The 24,946-nt window shown below is 34.0% G+C and overlaps 1 protein-coding gene across 1 annotated transcript; it reads left to right on the top strand.

The window, feature by feature from the left end:
- Positions 1-1,729: 1,729 nt before the first annotated feature.
- Positions 1,730-18,342, top strand: KLRK1 (killer cell lectin like receptor K1). The gene is given in 9 exon segments (XM_082738404.1): positions 1,730-1,884; positions 2,923-3,029; positions 4,186-4,223; positions 4,225-4,294; positions 9,996-10,088; positions 10,523-10,558; positions 10,924-11,075; positions 11,612-11,715; positions 17,968-18,342. Coding segments are annotated over 8 exon segments (651 nt in total). The 5' UTR covers positions 1,730-1,884; positions 2,923-2,989; the 3' UTR covers positions 18,086-18,342.
- Positions 18,343-24,946: the final 6,604 nt, after the last annotated feature.

The following is a 24,946-nucleotide window of genomic DNA, read 5'->3' as shown; positions in this document are numbered from 1 at the left end:
TTATATCACATCCTTTTGTAATTTTATGTGTCACCAAAAATGTTCAGCAAATCCTCTATAGATGTTCCAACATGAAGATGCAGAATATGTGCTCAGCATCCAGGAAGAAATTAGAATATCTGTTTACATATTATTTCTTGATACAACTAAGGTTTTTTAACTCTTCCTCTTCCTTTTAATTTTTTTTTTTTTAAATTCACCATCCTGGCCTCACACTAGAATATGCCTCTTTAAGACTCCTTTCTTCGGGGGCACCTGGCTGGCTCAGTTGGTTAAGTGTCTGCCTTTGGCTCAGGTCATGATCTCAGAGTCCTGGAATTGAGCCCCAAATCAGTCTCTCTGCTCAGCAAGGAGCCTGCTTCCACTCTCTCTCTGCCTGCCTCTCTGTGTACTTGTGATCTCTCCCTCTCTTTCTGTAACATAAATAAATAAATAAATAAATAAATAAACTCTTTAAAAAATAAGAAAGAAAAAAAATAAATCTGCATTCTTCACACTGTGAGATGTATAAAGTAGGATGACAGTATCACCTGCCTTCAGCTTAGTAACTTCTTTGCCAACACTTTCCACAATTCCAGCACCTACATGTCCTATATATATATATATATATATGTGTATGTGTATGAAAACATATATATACATATGTTTTCCAGAATGGCTGTACCAGTTTGCATTCCCACCAATAGTGTAGGACTGGTCCCCTTCCTCCACAGGCTCCTTTTGGGTGTGGTAGTCCTCTTTATCATTTTTTTAAGGTAAAAAAAATTATGAGTAGCTAAAAACCAGAACACTAAGACATTAGTTGATTATATTGGTATTTTGGAAGAAGATTTGGTGCTAATGTTCTGAGAAACAGAAAGTAACACAATGAGTAATGTTCACAAGAAAAGTAGAGAAAAGGTCCTGTTTAATAGGAGCAGAGATGGTGTGAGATACCACATATATCATAAATGAAGTCATTCACCACTAACTGATAATTGTTGAAGCTATGAATATGAGGGTTCATTATGGAACTTTTTTTTTTTTTGTATGCACTTTTCCATTATGGAACTTCTATTTTGTATGCATATATTTTTATAATTAAAAGGTCATGTGAATACACATATATGTCTATATACTTGTATGCACTTGTGTGTGTGCATATACTGATATATATGTGTATACATATGGAAGATATCTTTCTATAGTTCCAACTTATATGATATAGCATACTTGATTCCATTCAAATTTTTTTTTTAAGATTTTTTTTTTTTTAATTTGAGAGAGAGACAGTGAGAGAGAGCATGAGCAAGGAAAAGGTCAGAAAGAGAAGCAGATTCCCCGTGGAGCTGGGAGCCCCATGTGGGACTCTATCCCGGAACTCCGGGATCATGACCTGAGCCGAAGGCAGTCCTCAAACCAACGGAGCCACCCAGGTATCCTTCCATTCAAATTTATAACAGCATGTTCACAAGATGATTATAAAGTTAACTTAATTTTCATCTTTTTCCCCCCACACAGTACTTATAACCGTATTTTAGAAAAATTTTTCACTTAAAATTCAGAAAGACATTATCTAATAACACCTTGTGTTTCTCAAAACTCTGGGTACCTTCTTATCACTGAATTCATCATTTAAGCCATAAAATCATGTTAACGCCTACCATTTATTTCACCACATAGTGGAATTTTCTGTGCTGTGATGAAGTGGAAGTAGTGTGGTTTCTGCTATGCTTCTTCACAATATGAGATTACAGTAACACTTGCCATATCTTTCTTAGGAATCAGAATTGACTGTACTGCTCTAGTTTTAGTTCTAAAGTGATAGCTCAGGCCGTGTCTTAACTTTTCAGTTGTATAGGAGACTTTTATCCACACGAATCAAGACCTTCCTTATTTGATCAGGTTTGTTTCTGTGTGTGTCTGTGTTTCTAACAACTGTTTTTCAGGAAATGAGAAATTCTTGAGGTTTCAAACTCGAGAAAGTTTCCAAAAATACTTACACTGTAAGGTAACTATAATTGCTTCTTTGAATAGAATTATGGAGATCAAGGAATTCTTCTTACTTCTGAGGTATATACTGGTTTACACTATATTCAGTGGCGAGTAGGCAGGATATATTTACCGAAGAATAAGATGTTATGATGTTGTTAAAAGATGGAGTCTTGTCATTAAACAAAACTAGAGGAATCAATCTACATTTGGGATTTAAAGATTGAATTTCCATTTTAATTCACACATGGGAATTTTCTGTTCTTATGCAGGGCACTTACCTTCTGTGATACACGACTTTATTTGCAAAGTGAAAAAAAATATTGTTACTTCCTACTATGATGATCAAATATGAAACAGCTTTTTTTTAAAATCTATTCACTATGTATATTTATTTAATAGCCATTTTCTCTCTGAAAGCTCTTCTAGGTACTGTAAGATGTTACTATATAAATAAACATGAGATTATTTTTCTAATAAAGATGGTGATGATAACTTATAGATGATGATGATTATGGTGATGATGATGATAATAATGATGATACTATGGACAGAAGTTGAATTAATATGTACTAGAAACAAGCATCCAAAAAATTCATATGTCTTACCCAAATTTGCCTTGCCAAAAAAAATTGTCACCAAGTAAGATAACTATAAATAGAAAACTATGGGTGTTGTCATTCAAGATCAATAATGAAGAAGAATCAATGAAACAAGATGGAATTGGGAGGGAGACAAACCATAAATAATGGAAAATATTTTTGATTAAGTAGCTTAATGTAGGTGAATTAAGAACACCTATTGCATTTTTTAAATATTTATTTTTTATTTTTAACTAAAAGAAACGCAAAAACTTAATTTTGCCTGGCTTGTATGAACTCTTATTTTCGTTTTCCCCTTTATATATATGAATGGGAGTGATATTTGTGTATTCTTATTTTTCTACGGAAGATATGTCATCTTCAAGATGAAGATTTTGGATTCATCTCTGGAGTAACTAAATAGTCATAATCCGACAATGAACCTGATCCGAGATCGGTGGGCTCATCCCAACATGGGTATGTGCTTTCCACATAGATGTGTAGTTTAGCCTGTGTATAATTTTAAGATTCCCAGAATTTGATACGAGTGTACAAGGCATAAGAAAGCAAGTTACTTTAATTCATTTATGTTCATTTCATGTTATATTTTAAATGGAGTTTTCAAAAACTCGAAAGCTTTTTTCCTCCTTTGTTTCATTAACTACCTAAAGTAGTAGTTGAGGTAGCCTGAAATAGTGACAGCATGAGGATTTAGAGTTAGAAGAATTTTAATCAAACTTTTACTGGTCTCTAGCTTTGAGATCTGGGCAACCCACATATTCTCTGCACTTGAGTTTTCTTTTTATATCAAATAGAGATATAATACATGTTATATGTACATTAGTCAATTTCTATGTCTAGCATTATATTAAATACAAATATGATTTTGGCCTCCTGTAACATTCAATTTTTTCATCCATAAAATAATATCTATCCTCTTCACATGTTTGATAACTCTGTTACATATGGTATGTACAAACAATGCTTTAGTTTAGTTTTAGGTATAAAATATAATTAATATTAACATTTCATTATGTAAAGTTTTTACGTATTCAGTAATGATTACTATTTCAGGAAGAGAGCAAAGTGGCTTTTTACTTTTCCTTCACTGGAAAAAAAAGGCAATTACTGTTTACTACATGATTAACATTATTGATTCTAAATAAATGCTATTTTAATTTCACTTTTTAAACCACTCATGACAAGTTGTGTTAATATCCTTTGGTGTTTCGTTCCTTTTTTCCCTTTTCTTTCTTTTTTTTTTTTTTGCGTATAATTTGTGAGGTTATTAATTTAGCAAATATGGCTCTATAAATTAAACACATGCTATCTCCCTACGTCCCTGTCTATTTTACTATACACTGTCTTTATTTTAATGTTAGATTTTATTACACACTAATAATTACCTTATTTTATAGCACAGATCTGCTAAAGACCATTTGCCATAGAATAAATATAATTTTATTCATATTACAAGTACAAAAATTGTAATAATGAAGTAATATAAAACAAAAGTAACTTGATGTTATACTTTAAAAAGGATATGAACAGTATGTCAAGTTAAATATGAAAAACTATGACCAAAGAGGCTGAAAGGCTATGACTCCTATTGACCTAAACTCTTTTTCTCTAGAAATGAATGAAGTTCATAATTATAACTTGGAACTGGTTAAAGCATGGTACTTCTCCACAATGGCAAAAGAGAAAGTCTACATTAATTACAAGCAAATGTGGAGAAAATAGTAAGTTCAATACTCCATTTGTCTTTTCTCACTATACTGAGGTGAGTCTTGGAATCTGTATGATTCGATCAGTGATTAACAGTCAGTTTGTTCTACCTTAATGAGAAAAGCAGAATTAAAATTAACTCTAGTATAATATTGGAAATTATAATACAATTAGCAGAAATTGTTCAGCTTAGGATTTTTTCATGCCCAATAAATGATACTATCATTAACATAATAATGACAACTGAGACAGCAGTTTCTTGATTTTTTTTCAAGTTTTTATTTAAATTCCAGTTAGTTAACATATGGTGTAATAATAGTTTAAGGTTTAGAATGTAGTGATTCATTACTTACATATAACACCTGGTGCTCATTTCAAGTGCTCTCCTTAATCCCTAACACCTATCCAGCCCATCTCCTACCACCCACCCTCTGGTAACCATCAGTTTGTTCTCTATAGGTAAGTCTTTTCCTTGGTTTGCCTTTTCTCCCCCTAGGTTCATTTGTTTTGTTTCTCAAATTGCACATATGAGTGAAATCATATGGTATTTGTCCTTCTTTAACTGATTTTGTTTGGCATAATACTCTCTAGCTCCACCCACACCATTGCAAATGGCAAGATTTCATTCTTTATGATGGTTAATATTCTAATATTCTATATATAAAATATTCTAATATATATATATATATATATCTCGCTTTTTTATCCATTCATTTTGTCCATTCATCAGTCAATGGATATTTGGGATCTTTCCATAATTTGGCTAATGTTAATAATGTTGCTGTAAACATCCGGGTGCATATATCCCTTTAAATTAGTATTTTGTATCCTTTGGGTAAATACCTAGTAGTACAATTGTTGGATTGTAGGATAATTCTATTTTTAACTTTTTTTTCTATATATAAATTTTTTTAAATTTATTTATTTTCAGCATAACAGTACCATTATTTTTTCACCACACCCAGTGCTCCATGCAATCTGTGCCCTTTATAATACCCACCTGGAACCCCGACCTCCCACCCCCCCACCACTTCAAACCCCTCAGATTGTTTTTCAGAGTCCATAGTCTCTCATGATTCACCTCCACCATACTATTCCATACTATTTCCATAGTATTTACAGGAGCTGTACCAGTTTGCATTCTTACCAACAATGCATGAGGGTTCCGCTTTCTCCAATTCCTCACAAATGTCTGGTGTTTCCTGTGTTGTTCATTTTAGCCATTTCAACTGGTATCTGTTGATATCTCATCATAGTTTTGATTTGTATTTCCCTGATTATGAGTAATGTTGGACATCTTTTCATATGTCTGTTGGACACCTAGATGTCTTTGTAAAATGTCTATTCATGCCTTTGCCCATTTTAACTGGGTAATTTGGGGGGGGGTTGAGTGTTATAAGTTCTTCCTAAACATTGGATATTAACCCTTTATCAGATAATGTCATTTGCAAGTATCTTTTCCTATTCCATAGGTTGTCTTTCAGTTCTGTTAAGTGTTTCCTTCACTATGAAGAAGGTTTTTATTTTTATAAGTTCCAATAGTTTATTTATGCTTTTGTTTTTCTTGCCGACTAGTAAGAAGTTGCTATGGCTAATGTCGAAAAGTTTACTGTCTCTGTTCTCCTGTAGGGTTCTCATGGTTTCCTGTCTCACATTTAGGTCTTTCATCAACTTTAAATTTATTTCTGTGTATGGTATAAGAAAGTGATCCATTTTTTTTCTTTTGCATATTGCTCTCCAATTTTCCCAACACCATTTGTCAAAGAGACTGTCCTTTTTCTATTGGATATTCTTTCTTGCTTTGTCAAAGGTTAGTTGGTCATAGAGCTGTGGGTTCATTTCTGGATTTTCTATTCTATTCTATTAATCTATGTGTCCATTTTTTGTGCCAGGACCATACTGTCTTGATTACTACAGGTTTGTAATATAAATGGAAGTGTGGAATTGTAAAGCTTCTAGTTTTGCTTTTCTTTCTCAAGGTTGTTCTGGGTTGTTTTGGGTCTTTCATGGTTTGTATGGAATTGTGTTCTGGCTCCATGAAAAATGCTTTTGGTATTTGGCTAGAGATTACATTGAATATGAGACAGCAGTTTCTAAGGGAGCACTGAACAACTAACTTTAAGGAGAAGTAAATGAAATGGAAACAAAAGGGAAAGGAAATACAAAATATCTTTCAGAGATCTGTTCTTAAAGGTGTGGAAGCAACAATTTGATTGTCATCCACAGAAATGTTTCAGAATGTACAGAGATAAGCTCTCTGTCTTTTATCAAGCCAGAATACCATTGAAAATAGAGCCTGAAGTGGTTTACACAGAAAGGAAAACAACATACTTCTCACTTATGAATCTTCATAAAGTCTTAAAAAATAAATGATTATTTATGAGTGGATTACAGGGAGGGAAATGTGCCATATGTAGTCATCAAAGGGGAAAGCTTGTATGATCATATGCATAATGTTGAAAAGGTTTTAGATAAAAATCACTCTGAGTTCTTAATTTAAAAGAACTTAATTTTAAAAATGTCTAATAAATAAATACTTTTTTCAAACATATACTTGTTCAGAAGTTATCATTATGCTTATTGATAAATGCTAGCTGCATTTTGTTTTTTACAGGTTTTATTTATTTATTTCACAGACAGAGATCACAAGTAGGTAGAGGCAGGCAGAGAGAGAGGGGGAAGCAGGCTCCCTGCTAAGCAGAAAGCCCAATGTGGGGCTCAATCCCAGGACCCTGGGTTCATGACCTGAGCCAAAGGCAGAGGCTTTAACCCACTGAGTCACCCAGGCGCCCCTGCATTTTTATTATAGTTAGAAAAGACAAGAATTTTTCCTCTCATTGTTGTTGACTAATAGTGATTGTTCTGCTGGTGCTAGCCAACATGAATAACCAAAAAAAAGAAAAAAGCAAATGATGTGACATTAGAATAAAAGGGCAAAAAAAAAAAAACATTACTTGAAATTATATGTAATTTAAAATACTTTTTTTTTAATTTTTAAATTTTTTAATAAACATATAATGTATTTTTATCCCCAGGGGAACAGGTCTGTGAACTGCCAGGTTTACACATTTCACAGCACTCATCATAGCACATATCCTCCCCAATGTCTATATCCCCACCACCCTCTCCCATCCCCCCTCCCCCCCAGCAACCTTTTAAAGACCTTCAAAAGCTTCATTCAAGAATATGACAAACAATAAGAAAATCTGATATGAGGACTCAATTGAAGATAAGATATAAAAATCAATTGCCTTACTATCTAGAAAAACAACAAAAATGTGATGAAACAAAAATTCCATATATACAAGACTATATTTTTTAAAAAAATACAGAAATAAACTTTTTAATTAAAAACGCTAGAAGTAAAACTATCAATTTAAAGTTGTATTAACAGGGCCACCTGGGTGGCTCAGTGGGTTAAAACCTCTGCCTTCGGCTCAGGTTGTGATCCCAGGGTCCTGGGATTGAGCCCCACGTAGGGCTTTCTGCTCGGCAGGGAGTCTGCTTCCCCCTCTCTCTGCCTGCCTCTCTGCCTACTTGTGATCTCTGTCAAATAAATAAATAAAATCTTTAATAAAAAATTGTACTGACAAACATAAAATAAGACATGCATAATGGGAAAAAACATTTTAAAGATGTAAATTATCTCCATGTATTTATGCATTTAATGTGACTCTATTGAAAGATTAATTATAATATTTTAAACATACAGGTTCTTGAAAAACTTAAAGTTCTTTTATTTTTTTTCTTTTTCTTTTTTTTTTAAAGATTTTATTTATTTATTTGACAGAGAGAGACACAGCGAGAGAGGGAATACAAGCAGGGGGAGTAGGAAAGGGAGAAGGAGGCTTCCTGCTGAGCAGGGAGCCCAATATGGGGCTCGATCCCAGGAAGCTGGGATCATGACCTGAGCCAAAGGCAGAGGCTTAACCCACTGAGCCACCCAGGTACCCCAAGTTCTTTTTATTTTAAAGTTCTTAAGGTACATATAAAGTGGAATGATAACCCAAAATATTTTGAAAAAAAAAAATGTAATATATAGTTGTGGGTACTGTGAAAAACTCAAGCATATTGCAAAACTAAGGGAATTTTACATATAGTTTGAATGGAAAATGCATAAAGAATATAGGAATAAATGAAAATACAAATATGAATGTATTATATGCCAAAGGTGGTATTTCATAGCAATGAGAACACATTGATTTATTCAGTAAATGATGTTAGAAAAATTCAGGACCCATTTGGAAAAATTAATTTTAAATTTAAGTTCCTACCTTATTTATTACACACACACACACACACACACACACACAAATATCAAATAGGTCAAATAAAAAAGGAAACCATATAACATGATGACACATGAGTTCAACCTACTTTATGAACTAAGAATAATGAAGACATTTTATCATATCCAAAAAAATCAGTTATAAAGGAAAGGTTGATCAAGATAACCATTACACATTCAACACTCTCACAATTTCATAATGTTAAAGCAGAAAAATCTGAGATGTGTGTTTGCAAAACATATGGTAAGAAATGAACTAATACCCTTAACCCCAAAAGCAAAAAAGGAACCAGCTACTCAAAACAAACAAGAGAATTATCAGAGAAATAAAATAAAAACATTATTTAACCATAGTAAAAGATGTCCAATCTTATTCATAACAGGAAAAACAGAATTTAAATTAAAAATATGGCTTATAAGGTTTATATATTTAAAATGTGAGTAATATTTAGTGCAAAGAAGATGTGAGCAAACAGGCTTTTAAATTTATATCTGGTACTACATAAATTGGTATTTCTTCTTTGGACTGAAAATTTCAATCACTACAAAAATTTTAAATGCAAATGGCCTTTAACTCAGCAGTTACTCTCTCAGGTATTTCTCTTAGAGAGGAACTCAAAAATATACACTGGTGTGTATAAAATATTATTCATATTGTTATATCTAATAGCAAAACTCAGAAACAATTTAAATTCATGTTGGAAAAAATTAAGTTTGTCAATAGATTTTGTCCACGTATCAATGAAATGTAATGAAAGCAACTATTTATAAAATTTTGACTTTATAAGACATGATATAGAATAATCACTAAGATTTTTTTTAAAGATTTTATTTATTTATTTGACAGAGAGAAATTACAAGTACACTGAGAGGCAGGCAGAGAGAGAGAGAAGGAAGCAGGCTCCCTGCTGAGCAGAGAGCCTGATGCGGGACTCGATCCCAGGACCCTGAGATCATGAGCATCGATCCCAGGACCCTGAGATCATGACCTGAGCCGAAGGCAGCGGCTTAACCCACTGAGCCACCCAGGCGCCCCTCTAAGATATTTTCTTAAGCGAAAAAAAAAAAAATCACGAAGTATTTTCCGCAGTTTCTTCAACGTCTTTTTAAAAAGGGATTGAAGGGAAATGTCTATATTTATTCTTGTATCTACATAAAAATATTTTTAAAATTATAGCCATGATTTATTCTATGGATGAAACTGGAGAACTCTTAGAGAGAAACAGTAAGGGAGTATGCATTTCTGTAGTCTTTTTCTTTTTTTAATCACTTGCAAAGTACTTATTTTACTAGTTCTGAGTAAAAGTACTGATGTCCCTTCCCCCTAAAAAACACTCATAACATTTATATCAAATATGAACATACCAAACTTTTTAATCTTAATTTTCTATTCTTTCTCATCCTTTTTTTTTTTTTTTTTTTGACAGCATCTCCATTTTTTGTAGCCCGCGCCATTGCTATAGCTATGGGGATCCATTTCATTATAATGGTAATGATATGCAGTGCCATATTCATACATTGTAAGTGATAGTAGAGAATAGATAGATCATTCTTGACCTAATGATTGTAATGCATTACTTTGATTAGTATTCAGAAATACAGAGGCACAAACAAGCAATATTGTATGTGTCTTTATGTTTTTGCTATTAGTGTAAAAATGTGTCAACTACTTTTGCTAAGACTATGTTACTAATAACCTTTTAGTAATTTTATTTTTTTATTATTGAACTGTGTTTTACATATAATGTTATATTAGTTTTAGGTGTACAACATAGTGATTCAATAATTCTATACATTACTCAGTGTTCACAATGATGAATGTAATCACCATCTGTCATTATACAATGCTATTACAATATTTTTTACTATATTCCCTATGCTATGCTTTTCATCTTCATGACTTATTTTACAACTGGAAGTTTGTACCTCTTAATCCTCTTAATTATTTTAATAGCATTATTCAACCAAGAAGCTCCAATTTCTTTGCAAGGTAAGTGAAAGTTTTCTAATATTTTGAAGCACAGATTACATGAATCTCTATGTAATTGAGCATAAGCATGTATCCAATGTTATTAACAAGAGAATGTATGAGAAAATGATTAATTCCTGCCTGTAATCCATAACATCCCCCAATTTTTATTTTTTAACAATGAAAGAGTGCTTCTAAAAAAGCAGAAGATACTTGGTTTTGACATCTGTCTCTCTTTATAAATGTGTAAAGATATGTCATTGGAGGGATCCAGTTGGTTATCTGGAATGTTAAAGTTACAATAAGAGAGTATTTAACCTGTCTAGACAAAATCTGCTATAATCTTCTGACTCATACAGAATTAATAATATATTCTTTCTTTCTAGGAAGTTATTGTGGCCCATGTCCTAAAAACTGGATATGTTATAAAAATAACTGTTACCAATTTTTTAATGAGAGCAAAAGCTGGTACCAGAGCCAAGCTTCTTGTATGTCTCAAAATTCCAGTCTCCTGAAGATATACAGCAGAGAAGATCAGGTTGAGTATTTGTTTTAATTTCCCTTACTATACTTAGTCCTAACATGGGAGGCAACTCATTGAAATATGAATCTGAAACATTAGAGAGTCACTAAGACTCAGATATATCCATCCTAAATTTTTCTGCACCAAAAATAAGAAAGCACAGGGCACTGGGGTGATTCAATTGGTTAAGCATCTGCCTTCAGCTCAGGTCATGATCCCAGGGTCCTGGGATGGAGCCCTGCATCAGGCCCCCTGCTCAGTGGAGAGCCTGCTTCTCCCTCTCCCTCCACCTCTTCTGCCCCACAACTTGTGTGCTCCCCCCATCTCAAATAGATAAATAAAGTCTTTTTTTAATAAATAAAAATTTAAAATTTAAAAAATAAATAAAAATAAGAAAGCACAGAAATTTTAGGTATTATGTACAATGTTTAAGTGAGAATTAGGCTAGAGGACAGAATGCATTTCCCCAAGTGTGGGGAAAAATGATTAAATAATTATGGCTTTGTATTAATTAAAATTCTGAGCACTGATTTATTTGTGGTCTCAAATAGGACTTCTTTAAATTAGTGAAATCATACCATTGGATGGGACTGATACAAATTCCAGCAAATGGATCTTGGCAGTGGGAAGATGGCACCATTCTCTTAAAGAACCAGTAAGTCTTAAGGTGTCTATTTGTGGGTTTGTGTCTAAGCTGTCCCTATGGTCATTCAAAATCATGTTACTTCACACAATGCCAGCATGTTTCCCATATTCTAACAGATTCAGCAAAACACCCTGAGGTCCTAAATTTAGGAGATTATAGACAGAGCAGCCAATACCAATTATAATGAGTAACATTGTTTGCTATGTGCTAAGTACTGCACAAGGTAAATCTAATACTATGCCCATTTTACAGAGGAAGAGACTAAAGCAGAGAGGTTAACACATATTCTTTCTAGAAGTTTCACCTGCAAAACTTTCCCTTTGCACCCTTGTAATCTCTCCTTCTTACCCCTTTTTGCCACCTTGTTCTGACCCCAGGCAACTAACCTACTTTATGTCACTATAGATTAGTTTGCAATTTATAGAATTTAATATGAATGGATTTCTACAGTATGTGCCATTTTTATGTCTGGCTTTTTCACCCAGCATAATTATTTTGGATTCAGCCACCTCATAGCATGTATGAGGTATTCCATTTATGAGTCACTCAATTTGTTTTTCCTTTCCTCTGTTGATGGATAGATAGGTAGTTTCCAGTTGTTGACCATTAGCAATAAAGCTACTTGCTATGAATATTTGTGTACAAGTCTGTATGAACATATACAGAACATATACATTTCTTTTCTCTTACATTTAAAGGTAAGAGTAGAATGGTTGGGTAATATAATAAGTATGTGTTTAACTTTTAAGAACCTGCCAAACTATTTTCCTAACCAACTGTGCCATTTTACATTCCTACTAGCAGTGTATGAGAGCTCTACTTGCTCTCCATCCTGGTCTACACTTGTTACATCCCTGACATTTTAGCCATTCTCATAGGTGTGTAGTGATATCTCATTGTGGTTTTAACTTGCATTTCGCTAATGACTAATGATGACGAACATCTTTTTTGTGCTCATTTACCATTTATTTTTCAATTTTCTATTTCATTAATTTCTGCTCCCCACTTCCACTATATTTCTTTCAGTATTCACTCACACAGGCTCCTCGTTCAACCTTCAGCTGTATTAAAGGACTCCCATTTATCTATCCTCTAAAGAAAAGAGAAAGAAAATCACCAAACTTTCTCGTAGTGAAAACTGATCTATTGGTTTGAAATTTTTTTCCTAATAGAAACACATTCAGGCTACAAATATGTAAGATAATTTTGCAACATCCTCACACGTTTTGAGATATTATGTTTTCATTTTCATTCACTTCAAAATAGCTTCTAAATTCCCATTTGCATTCTTCTTCGATCCATGGATTATTCAGAAGTATGTTATTTAGTTTCCAACATTTGGAATTTCCCAGAGATTTTTTTCTTTTACTGAGTTCTAATTTAGTTCCATCTTAATCAAAGAATACTTTGTATGACTTGAATCCACTTAAGTTTATTGAGATTAGTTTTATGGACCTGACTATGGTATGTTTTCCAAAACGTTCCATGTGAACTTGAACAAACTCTGTATTACACAATTCTTGGGACGAGTATATTATAATTTCAATTAGGTCAAGTTAGTTGGGAGTGTTGCTTCAGTCTTCCATATCCTTTCTGATTTTCTGTCTATTTATTCTATTAATTACTGAGAGACAGATATTGAAATCTTGGAGTATAATTACAGACTTGTGTATTTTAGTTGTAGTTCAAAAATTTTTCCCAAAATATTCTTAAGTTCTACTGATAAATGTTTGGGTTGTTGTATACTCTTGATGAATTTATGACTCTTATCATTATGTAATCTCTTTTTCCATAATGACATTTTGTGCTGTGAAATCCTCCTTTGTCTATTACAAATATAGCCATGTCAGGTTCTCTTTGATTAGTGCTAATGTGGTGTTTATTTTGCATTCCTTTCTTCTTAACCTATCTGTGTATTTATATTACAACTAACTTCTATGGACAGAATACTCTTATAGACAGACTACAGTTGGAATCATTTTTTCATCAAATCTAATGATCTCTGCCCTTTTGATGGGAAGTTTAAGACATTCACTTTCTATGTGATTATTTATATCATTTAAGTCTTTATCTTGCAATTTGTTTATTATTTGCCCAATTCGCTGTTTATTAGTTTAAGAGATAAAGTTCAGTCATTATTCAGTTGAATATAACACCCATTGTTCATTACATCAAGTACCTTCCTTAATGCCAATTACCCAACTACTCCATTCTCCCACCCAACTTTCCTCCAGCACCCCAGTTTGTTCCCAATAATTAAGAATCTCTTATGGTTTGCTTCTCTCTCTGTTTTCATCTTATTTTATTTGTTCCTTCCCTTCCTGTATGTTCATCTTCTTTTTCTTACATCCCACATATGAGTGAGATCATATGGCATTTGTCTTTCTCTGACTTATTTAGTAACTGGTATTATATCACTTATGTATTAGTATAGAATTCTTGCAATAGTATCCTTCCATTTCTTCCTTTTAAACTTTGTACTATTTTTTTCTAGCCTGTTAAGATATAATTAACATATAACATTGTGTAAGTTTAAGGTGTACAATATAATGATTTGCTATATATATATATATATTTCAGTGATTACCACAATAAAAGTTAGTTAACACATTTATCACCTTCACTTGACCACAATTTTTTTTTAAAGACTTTTATTTATTTATCAGAGAGAGAGAGGGGGAGAGAGTGAGCACAGGCAGACAGAATGGCAGGCAGAAGCAGAGGGAGAAGCAGGCTCCCTGCTGAGCAAGGAGCCCGATGTGGGACTCGATCCCAGGACGCTGGGATCATGACCTGAGCCGAAGGCAGCTGCTTAACCAACTGAGCCACCCAGGCGTCCCTTGACCACAATTTTTATTTATTTATTTTTTTGGTAAGAACATTTAAAATTAACTCTGTTGACGACTTTCAAGTATATAACACAGTATTGCTAACTATTGTCATGCTCTATACTAGATATAATATCAGATGACATGTATATTATTGTACTACATGTTATATATATAACATATTTACATGTATATGTTAGGTTGCTCATATGAGATCTTTCTTTTCTCTTCATTTAGGCGTTGATTCCTATAAAATCCCCTCTTAGAACTAATGGCTTTGCTATATTCCATAAGTGTTGTTAATCTCAAGATCCTTTTTGATGTCTCTTTTGATTTCTTCTTTAATCCATTGGTTGTTTGGGAGCATGTCGCTCAATTTCCATGTATTTGTGAAATTTTCTGTTTTTTTCCTGCTATTGATTTCTAGTTTCATACCACTGTGTTCATAAAAAACACCTGATATGATTTTTAATCATAAATCTGTTAGGGCTTGCTTTGTGGCCCAATATATCATCTATCCTGGGAAATATTTCATATGCCCTTAAGAAGAATGTGTAATCTGCTTCTGTTTGATTGAATGTTCTGGATATGTCTGTTAGGCCCATTTGGTCTATAGCATTATTCAAATTTACTGTTTCCTTATTAATTGTCTCATGTCTATTTAATGTTACAAGTACAATACTGAAATTCCCTATGTTACTGTCTTGCTATCTCTTTCTCCCTTCAGTTCTGTTAGTAGGTTCTTTATATATTTAGGTGTTCCAATGTTGGGTGAACATATATTTAAAATTGTTTTATCCTCTTGATTAATCAACCCTTTTACTACAATATAGTGACATTTTTGTCTTCTGTGACTGATTTTGACTTAAAGTCTATTTTGACTGATATAACTATGCCCACACCTATTTGGTTTGGCATATGATTTGCATGGAATATCACCCACCATTCATTCAGTTTTCGCCTATGTGTGCCCTCAGAGTAAGTCTCTTGCAGGCACCATATTGATGTATCTCATTTTTAATCCATTTAGCCACCCTATAATATATCTTTTTCCCATCTCTAGCTACTTTAATAGTTTTTCTTTATAACTGGATTTGAGAAATTGGGTTATAATATGCCTTAGGTTAGCTTTTTGTGTGTGTGTGTGTGCTTGTGTTTTGTTGAGACTCTTAGATCTGTGAATTTATAATTTTCAGAAAAATTTAAAAATTTACTACTATTATTTATTCAAATTTTTTGCCCTTTCATTTCTCTTTCCTTTCCCTCAGACACACTACAGTTACAAATACATTAAACAAATTGAAATTGGAATGAAGTTAACTTGTGCTTTTTTCTTATATAAAGCTATAAAAGTTTTTAATTCTTTATTTCAAGTGTATTTTTCTTATTTGAATCTCTAGTTCTGTAAAGATGATACAAACATCACAACAACATTAACGCTAATGTCTGGTTTATTAGCTGGTTCCTTACTGTCACAGACAGTTTTACGCTCTTCATATGTATCTTTCCATTGTTAACCTCTTTAACAGGGTCATTTTTAATTTTGCTGGTAAGAAACAGAGTTTTAAAGTGTACAATAATTCACCTAAACTATAAAATGAGTAATAGTTCTGGTAGGTATTCAAATAAATGTCTTTATTACTCTACAGCCAAAATTACTATTGAATGACCTTTAAAAAATCCCTTCTCAAGGCACCTGGGTGGTTCAGTTGGTTGGGCATCCCAGTCTTGGTTTCAGCTCTGGTCATGATCTCATGGATCACGAGATTAAGCTCCACTTTGGGCTCCACCATCAGAGGGGTGTCTGCTTAAAGATTCTCTCCCTCTGCCCCTCTCTCCCTTTCTCTCCCTCTCTCTAAAATAAATAAATAAATATTTTTTTAAAAATTGCTTCTCCTGTATCAGCATTTAAAAAAAAAATGAAATTAAATTTAAATGAATTTAAATTAAAAAAAATTGCTTCTCCTTGATTTTAAAGTTCACTTTGCTTCCCTAATGGTTAGTTGGCAGTAATCAATGCATAACCTTTTACTGCCATCTGTTTCCTTCATATCTCCCCTTATATTCATTGTAACAAGTACTACCTATGCTCCTCCTTCATTATATATTTGGAATTTGGAGGCCCCAGTACACCTTAGACTTGATGTGGAAAGACCTCATTTCTGTATGGCTTGTGATTTTATTTTTGACAAAAACCAGTCTATTCTCCAGAAATACTAATAAAACTTGTTTCACCTTATCTCCGTATTTTCCATGCTTTAAGTGTAAGTGTTTTTATAGAAGCAAAAGCAAAACAACTAGCAAAATAAATTTCAGTTATGCATGTGATATTTTTTGAGTGTTATTCAATTTCCAGGAACTTTGCAGAGATAATGACAGAGATGAATAGGACAAAATTCCTTCAGGGGTTTCACACTTCTGTTAGAGATATGGTTATAAGCAAATAAGTACCATCCAGAATAATCAGTACTCTGGCAGACATGGGATACAAATGGTATGGGAAAACACACAGAAACGGAAGGAATAAAAAAAAAAGTGAGATTTAAAAATGAGACTCTAATGTACATAGACTGAGACCAACTAACAGCAGTTACTAAAAATATCTTAATTTTTTCTCCTGTGGTAGCTAATGGTTTCTATATGGACTGAGTCTCTTCCCTTGTCCTTTTGAATACAAACTATCAGACCATGGTCTTTCTCTATTTTTTTGTTCAGATTTACACTGATGCATCCTCACTCTTTCCTTGGCCTTCTATTTCCCACAGGTTCCTGGCAGAATACAAATCACTAGACTCTGAAGCAAAATAGATACACAGATATAACTACCTCTACATGAAAAAATAAATAAGTAACTATCTCTACGTGGAATGCTTACACATACACACATATTTTATATATATATTATATATATATATACTTATATATATATATATACACAGACATTTCATATATAAAAGAATTTTACAACATTTATTTCCTTACCAAGTAAATTTGCATATATCCAAAGAAGATTGTTTATTTTTACATAAAACATGACATCTGCTGACTTCTAAATTGAATTCTAAGTTCTAACCTATTTGATATGCTTAAAAATATTTAAAAACTTTCATTTCACTCAGGTACATATATCAAGAGATTCCAGACTTCCTAAATTGACTAATTTCCAATGTAGAAAAAAATAGTAGCATATAATTTATAATAGAATGAAGTTTTTGCTTTTATAACTGACTTGGCTATGTTTTGCATATCTTTAAGAAAGACTAGGCATAGTCTTAAAACCTTTTGAAACAATATTATTTCAATACCTATATTTAGATTTGTTGTATTGCATTTTATATTTATGCATTGATAAATATGTATTGTTTGAATTAATTTACATATTAAATATGTAAATATGTGTTAATAAAGTCACAAATATAATTTGTCCTTCTAGATTAACAATGGTTGAAATGCAGAATGGAACCTGTGCAGTTTATGGATCAAGTTTTAAAGGTTATACTGAAAACTGTTCAACTCCAAACACATACATCTGCATGCAAAGGACTGTATAAATGCTTATGATTTATAAAAAATAAAGAATTCAAGAGCATAAAAGCCATTCTTGGGGTGCTAGTGTGGCTCAGTCTGTTAAGGCTCTATCTTTAGCTCAGGTCATGATTGCAGGGTCCTGGGATGAGCCTCAAGTCAAGCGCTTAGCAGGGAGCCTGCTTCTCCCTCTGCTCCACCCCCTCCTCATTCTTGCGTGTGCTCTCTCTCTCACTGTCACTCTATCTCAACTAAATAAAAATAAAATCTTTTAAAGAAATAAGTCTTTCTCTGAATGTTCTCTGTGAAGAAAACTTTCAGAAGAAAATTCTGCTTATAGTTATTGAATTATTTTTCCATCTATGACCTAACACAAAAATAACCTTGCAGGGAAATAAAGGCTGATAATTAAAGAATTTATCTTCTATAAAAATGTTTTGTTTAATTTTTGTAAAATTTCTAGTAATGAGCAAATTCATTTTTATATTTAATAAACTGTAGATGAAACCCACGGTTAAACTAAACTTCAAGCTACAACTTTGTGCACAAATAGTACACTAAGAAGACTTTTAGAGTTTTTCAAACTCAAAAATTTTGAAAACTAAATAAACTTAAAGCTGGGTGAAGGGTATATGATGGTTCATTACATTTGCTATATTTAAAAGTTTTCAAAATGAAAGTTGAAATATCAACAAATTTCTCCTCAAAATTTCAAAATGCCACTACTAGTTTAATGCAGTACATGAGATGTGTGGCAGAAATTGAATTACTCCTCACAGTAAGAATATGGCACCAGGTATTACAAAATACAGAAAGTTTAAGAATTGAGGTTGAAGAGGACTTTCCAAGCTTCAGTGGGAAAATGACACTGGAATGGAAACTTGCAGAGTGACTAGAAGTCATCTGGACAAATCATAAGGATAACAGAATCCTAGCAAATGGAATATTACTTGCAAATGTGCAGATGTTGGAAGAGTGTATGACTCTAAGGAAAGCCAGTTTGCTTGACTTACTTCACTTAGCATAACCCCCTCCAGTTCCATCTATGTTGATGCAAATGGTGGCATTCATTCCTTCGGATAGCTGAATAATATTCCTTATGCTAAGTGATGCTAGTCAACCAGAGAAAAACAACTATCATATGGTTTCACTCATATGTGAAACATAAGCAATAGCACGGAGGACCTTAGGGGAAAGGAGGAAAATCTGAAGAGGGAGAAATCAGACAGGGAGATGAACCATGAGGGACTGTGGACCCCAGGAAGCAAAGTGAGGGTTTCAGAGGGGTGGAGGGCTTAGGGAGGGGGTAACAGGGTGATGGGTATTAAGAAGGGCACATGTTATGATGAGCACTAGGTGTTACACATAACTAATAAATCATGGAACACCACATCAAAAACTAATGATGTACTGCATGGTGACTAACATAACACAATTAAAACAAAACAAAACAAAACAAAGGAAAAATAAATAAATAAATAAAATTTTTAAAAAACATAGAAAGCCAGTTTGTACTTACATGTCTAATTCTTCTTTTTGTTTGTTTATTCATTTATTTGTTTGTTTTAGTTTCTATGTATGAGTGAAATCATATGGTATTTGTCTTTCTCAGACTGACTTCTTTCATTTAGCATTATACCTTTCAGACCCATCCATGTCATCTCACGTGGCACAATCTCATCCCTTTTTATGGCTGTGCAATATTTCATTATGTATACACACCATCTCTTCCTTATCCATTCATCTATTGACAGACACTTAGGTTGCTTACATACCTGAAACTAATGTAATATTGTCTGTGCACTATACTCAATTTTTAAAATTGTAAAGCAAAACAATTACCCCTCCCCCCCCAAAAAAGCCAATTTGAGCAGAGCAGAATGATGAAGATGAGGAGCCTACAAAGTGGAGGAGAGAGAAGCAGAGGCTAAAGCATGTGGAGCTTTGTGTACCCCATTATATTTTTTATTTTTTTCTAAGGGTAATTGCCACTTGTATGTTTTGTGAGGGGCATGAAGAAGGGGGTTGAATAGCATTTGGGGGGGGATTAATATAAGGTGCCATGGAGAAAATTTTTTATTTTCTCAGTCAATTAAGGGCTGAGGAATGTGTTAGTCCAAATTAGTTTTTAAAATTCTTGTGTAAAGTTGTAATATGCACCACTCATAATTAATAAAATTTAACACTTAGTCACACTTTTTTAAGGTTTTATTATTAAATATTTAAATCATAGAAAGTGTGCAAAAAATCACATATGTTTGCTTTGAAAAAATAAAGCAATATAAATGGGAGTATGTTACTGTTTCTGGAATTAAAGAAGCAAAAATAGCCTGCTACTAGCTCCCATGGAAAACAGCAAAAAACATTTTGTAATACTGTTATATAATGTATTACAGTTTAGGGAAAACCCTGCTACAACAAGATGGTAAAAAATAAAAAACTAGAATCTCACAATTCAGTGAAAATGGGATTCCTGTAAGGACCTATTTAGAAACGGTCCCTGCTCCACTTCCCCCAGGGGATTTACAGGTAACAAAGCCCAGATACAAGTGTGGGTCAGGCCAGGTGGAGACATTCGATCAGTGGGGGGATGCATACTGTCTCCCTGGTTACCAAGGAGTATGGGCCCTGCCCTTTGGGAGCCCTTTTGGCACCAATCCCAATCAAGGCATAATAGGCTGGTTCAAATGTCTACTAGGGTAAATTGTAACTCAATTGGTCACCTAGCATCACTGTGGAGTTTCCTGTGTGTGTTACAATCTCATTGGCCACCTGTGTGTGGCCAGGCCCGACTGCATGGCCTTTGCCCTTAAAAGCTAGCCTGTGAAACAGAGAAGGGTCGCTCTCTCTTGTAAGAGGTGCGGCCCCGAACATTCGCTTAGGTTCTTGATGCTTGGCGCGAAATAAAGCTTTGCTTGACCTTCGCTTTGTATCAGTCTCACTCCGTTAATCACGGACCCATTATTGGGGCATAACAATTCCCAAGAGAAAAGCAACCACAGAAACTGACTTTCAGGGGCGCCTGGGTGGCTCAGTGGGTTAAGCCGCTGCCTTCAGCTCAGGTCATGATCTCTGGGTTCTGGGATTGAGTCCCGCATTGGGCTCTCTGCTCAGCAGGGAGCCTGCTTCCTCCTCTCTCTCTGCCTGCCTCTCTGCCTACTTGTGATCTCTCTGTGTCAAATAAATAAATAAAATCTTTAAAAAAAAAAAAAAAGAAAGAAACTGACTTTCATTCTGATGGTCTATGGTAAACTCAGAGAACTTTAGTTTCTGTTTTGATTGTTGTCATGGAGCACCAGAAATACAAGATAAAGCTTAGGGGCCACCTTTCCTAAAGGATTAAATACAAGTTATCTTTCTAAACCTGGAACACTCTATGGCTAAACTCTCATATAAAAAATAGCAAATAAAACCTATATTTCAGAAAATAGTAACAAGGATCCTTTCTAGTGAAGCAAAGCAGAATATATCACCCTAAAATATGCCTCTTTGACTTAATTATTTTGAGCTCAAAAAAATTAAGAAGCAGCTTTAAATCACTGTCTCGAAGATACCTGCATCTCATGTTCATTGCATTTTTTTTTAAAGATTTTATTTATTTATTTGACAGAGAGAAATCACAAGTAGATGGAGAGGCAGACAGAGAGAGAGAGAGAGGGAAGCAGGCTCCCTGCTAAGCAGAGAGCCCGATGCGGGACTCAATCCCAGGACCCTGAGATCATGACCTGAGCCAAAGGCAGCGGCTTAACCCACTGAGCCACCCAGGTGCCCTGTTCATTGCATTCTTATTTACAAAATTCAAACATGGAAAAAACCCAAGTGTCCACCAACAAAAGAATGGATAAAAAATGTGATACATATAAGTAATGGAATAATTATTCAGACACAGAAGAGAAGGAGATCCTGACATTTGTGACAATATGAAATGAAGTTAGAGCACATCATGCTAAGTGAAATAAGGCAGACATAGAAAAAAATACCATGTGATCTCACTTATATGTAGAATGTAAAAAAGCTGAATTCATATAATCTGAGAGCCAAGTCCAAAAGAATTGCATACAACTCTGGCTAATTGAATTTAAAATTAATTCTTAAAAATAAACTGCTAAAAAAAAACCCTGTAAATTCTAAAAGTCTATGTCCATGAAAACATTTTTAAACATGCAGGCAAAATAAAGACATTTTCATACTAAAAAAAAAAATAAAGTAGTTCAAGGTGAATAATGGTCTGCCTATTAACAATACCATTAGTATTGTTATTTCTTGCAGGAAAGCAACTTCAACCCGCTCTTGAAAGAAAGGACAGTAGACACAAAAATAAACATTGAGAGGGAGGAGGAAGAGGGGACCGAGGAAGATAGAGAGAGGAAAGACTATAGTAAATATGATAGTACCTCAACATTTAAGTAGTTTCTGGATGAAGAGTATAAGCTTTTGTACTGCTTTTGCAGAGTTTTATAGGTGTAAAATTATGTCCAAAAAAAAAAAAAATCTAAAACAAACACAAACCTGGAGTCATCCTTGAAGTTTCTATTTCTCTTACACACAACCTCTAATATGACTGTAATCTGATTGTTATATATATATATATATATATTTACTTAAGGTGGACATATATATGGATATTTAAAGTGCAGATACATAAATACATAATCAGAGTTGTCATTTCTTACCTCCATTACTATCAAGGCTGCTGCTGTTGACAAATTGTTGTTGACAAATTTTTTTAAGATTTTATTTATTTGTGGGCGCCTGGGTGGCTCAGTGGGTTAAGCCGCTGCCTTCGGCTCAGGTCATGATCTCAGGGTCCTGGGATCAAGTCCTGCATCGGGCTCTCTGCTCAGCAGGAAGCCTGCTTCCTCCTCTCTCTTTCTGCCTGCCTCTCTGCCTACTTGTGATGTCTCTCTGTCAAATAAATAAAAAAGTTAAAAAAAAAAAAGATTTTATTTATTTGTTTGACAGAGAGAGACACAGGGAGAGAGGGAACACAAGTAGGGGGAGTAGGAGAGGGAGAAGCGGGCTTCCCTTTGAGCAGGGAGCTCATGCAGGACTCCATCCCAGTACCCTGGGATCATGACCTGAGCTGAATGCAGGCACTTAACGTCTGAGTCACTCAGGCACCCCACAAAAGCTTGATTTTTCTTAAATACTTTTGTTTTACTTTAATCTTCAAAAGGTCTTTCACTGGATATGTAAAATTGTTTTGGCAGCTATTTTTCTCACTTTCAGGTTGACAAAATTATGCCTTCCTCTATTTCTGTTAAGTTAATTGCTTGGGAGGGAGCCCGGGGTGGCTCAGTCAGTTAAGCGACTGACTTGGTTTCAGCTCAAGTTGTGATCGCAGAGTCCTGAGATCAAGCCCTGTGTCCAGTTCTGTGCTTAACATGGAATCTGCTTGGGACTCTCTCCCTGTCTGCCCCTCCCACCTTCTCTGTGTCTCTCTCTCTCTCTCTCTCTCTCTCTCTCTCTCTCTCCAGTAAATAAATAACTCTTTAAAAGAGAGAGAGAGGTAAACTGCTTGGGCTTCTTCTATTTTTCTAGCTACTCTGAATATTTTTCTTCATTTTTGCTTTCAGCATTTGGACTGTGACATGATATGAATTCATTTCTGTTAATCCTGCCCTTAGTTTGTTGGGTTTCATTTCTGAATCATTTGTGGTTGGGGGAGGGTTGGTGTTGGGTCCCATTCTTTCTCTCTTCTCAGCCTGCAGCCCCAGCTCCACATATAACACATTTTGTTCATCCATTTATCTGTTTTTATTTTTCTACTTTTGTTTGTCTCTGTGTTTCAGTTCATGGGATACATTGACCAGACTTTGAGTTTACCAATATTGTATCATTTGTTGCGATCTCCCATTTAACCTATCAGTGAGTTTTTCATGTCAAATGTTACTTTTCAGTTTTAGAACATCCATGTGGTTCTTTTTAAAGATTGAAATTTTCTGCTGAAATTCTTAACATATGTTAATTAGATTGATCTTGTCTACATTTTTCTATCATTGCTGAACACATTTATTATACTTATTTTAAAGTCCCAGTCTGGGGAAAAAAAAAAAAGAAAGAAAGAAAAGTCCTGGTCTAGTAACTGCATATGTGCATTGTTTATGTATCTACATCTCGTGTGTGTGTATGTGTGTGTGTGTGTGTGTGTGCGTGTGTGTGTGTGGTCTGCTGTATTTCATTATGGGCAATATTTTCTTGCCTTTTTCACAGTCTTGTGGTTTTTTTCTATTTTAAGTCAGATGTTGTGTCTAAGAGAACCACAGAAGTCCAGATGAAGTTCTCTTCTACCAGAAGGGGTTCCTTCATTTATTTATTTATTTTTTTAAATGCATGGGATAGGGATGTGATCACTTTATTGAGAGAAATAGAAGGATTAATAGTTTTGGTAACACTGAATTATCCCAAACTTGCAATCTACAAGAAATTCAGTTCTTCCTTTGACTTATTTTCATTTTAGTTATTCAACATCTGACTACACACAGCATCAAAGTTTGGCAAATGTCTTGAAGGTGATACGAACATATCTTTTTGAAGTAGTGTTTTTTTATTCTTTGGGTAAATACCCAGTAGTGAAATTATTGAATCATATATTGACCCTATTTCTACTTTTTTGGAGAACCTCCATAGAGTTTTCCACAGTGGCTGCCCCAGCTTACATTCCCACCAATAGTTATTTTCTTCATATCCTCACCAACAGTTGTTGTTTCTTGTATTGTTAATTTTAGCCATTCTGACGGGTATCAGGTGATAGCTCATTGTGGTTTTGATTTGCGTTTCCCTGATGATGAATGATACTGAGCATTTTTTCGTGTGTTTGTTGGCTATCTGGATTTCTTCTTTAATACCAACCATGTTTTTAAAATCCCATAATCCTTCAGTTTTGA

This window comes from Mustela nivalis (genome assembly GCF_964662115.1).
Source record: "Mustela nivalis genome assembly, chromosome: 7".
NCBI classification, from domain to species: Eukaryota; Metazoa; Chordata; class Mammalia; order Carnivora; family Mustelidae; genus Mustela; species Mustela nivalis.
This window is presented reverse-complemented; position numbering and strand designations above follow the sequence as displayed.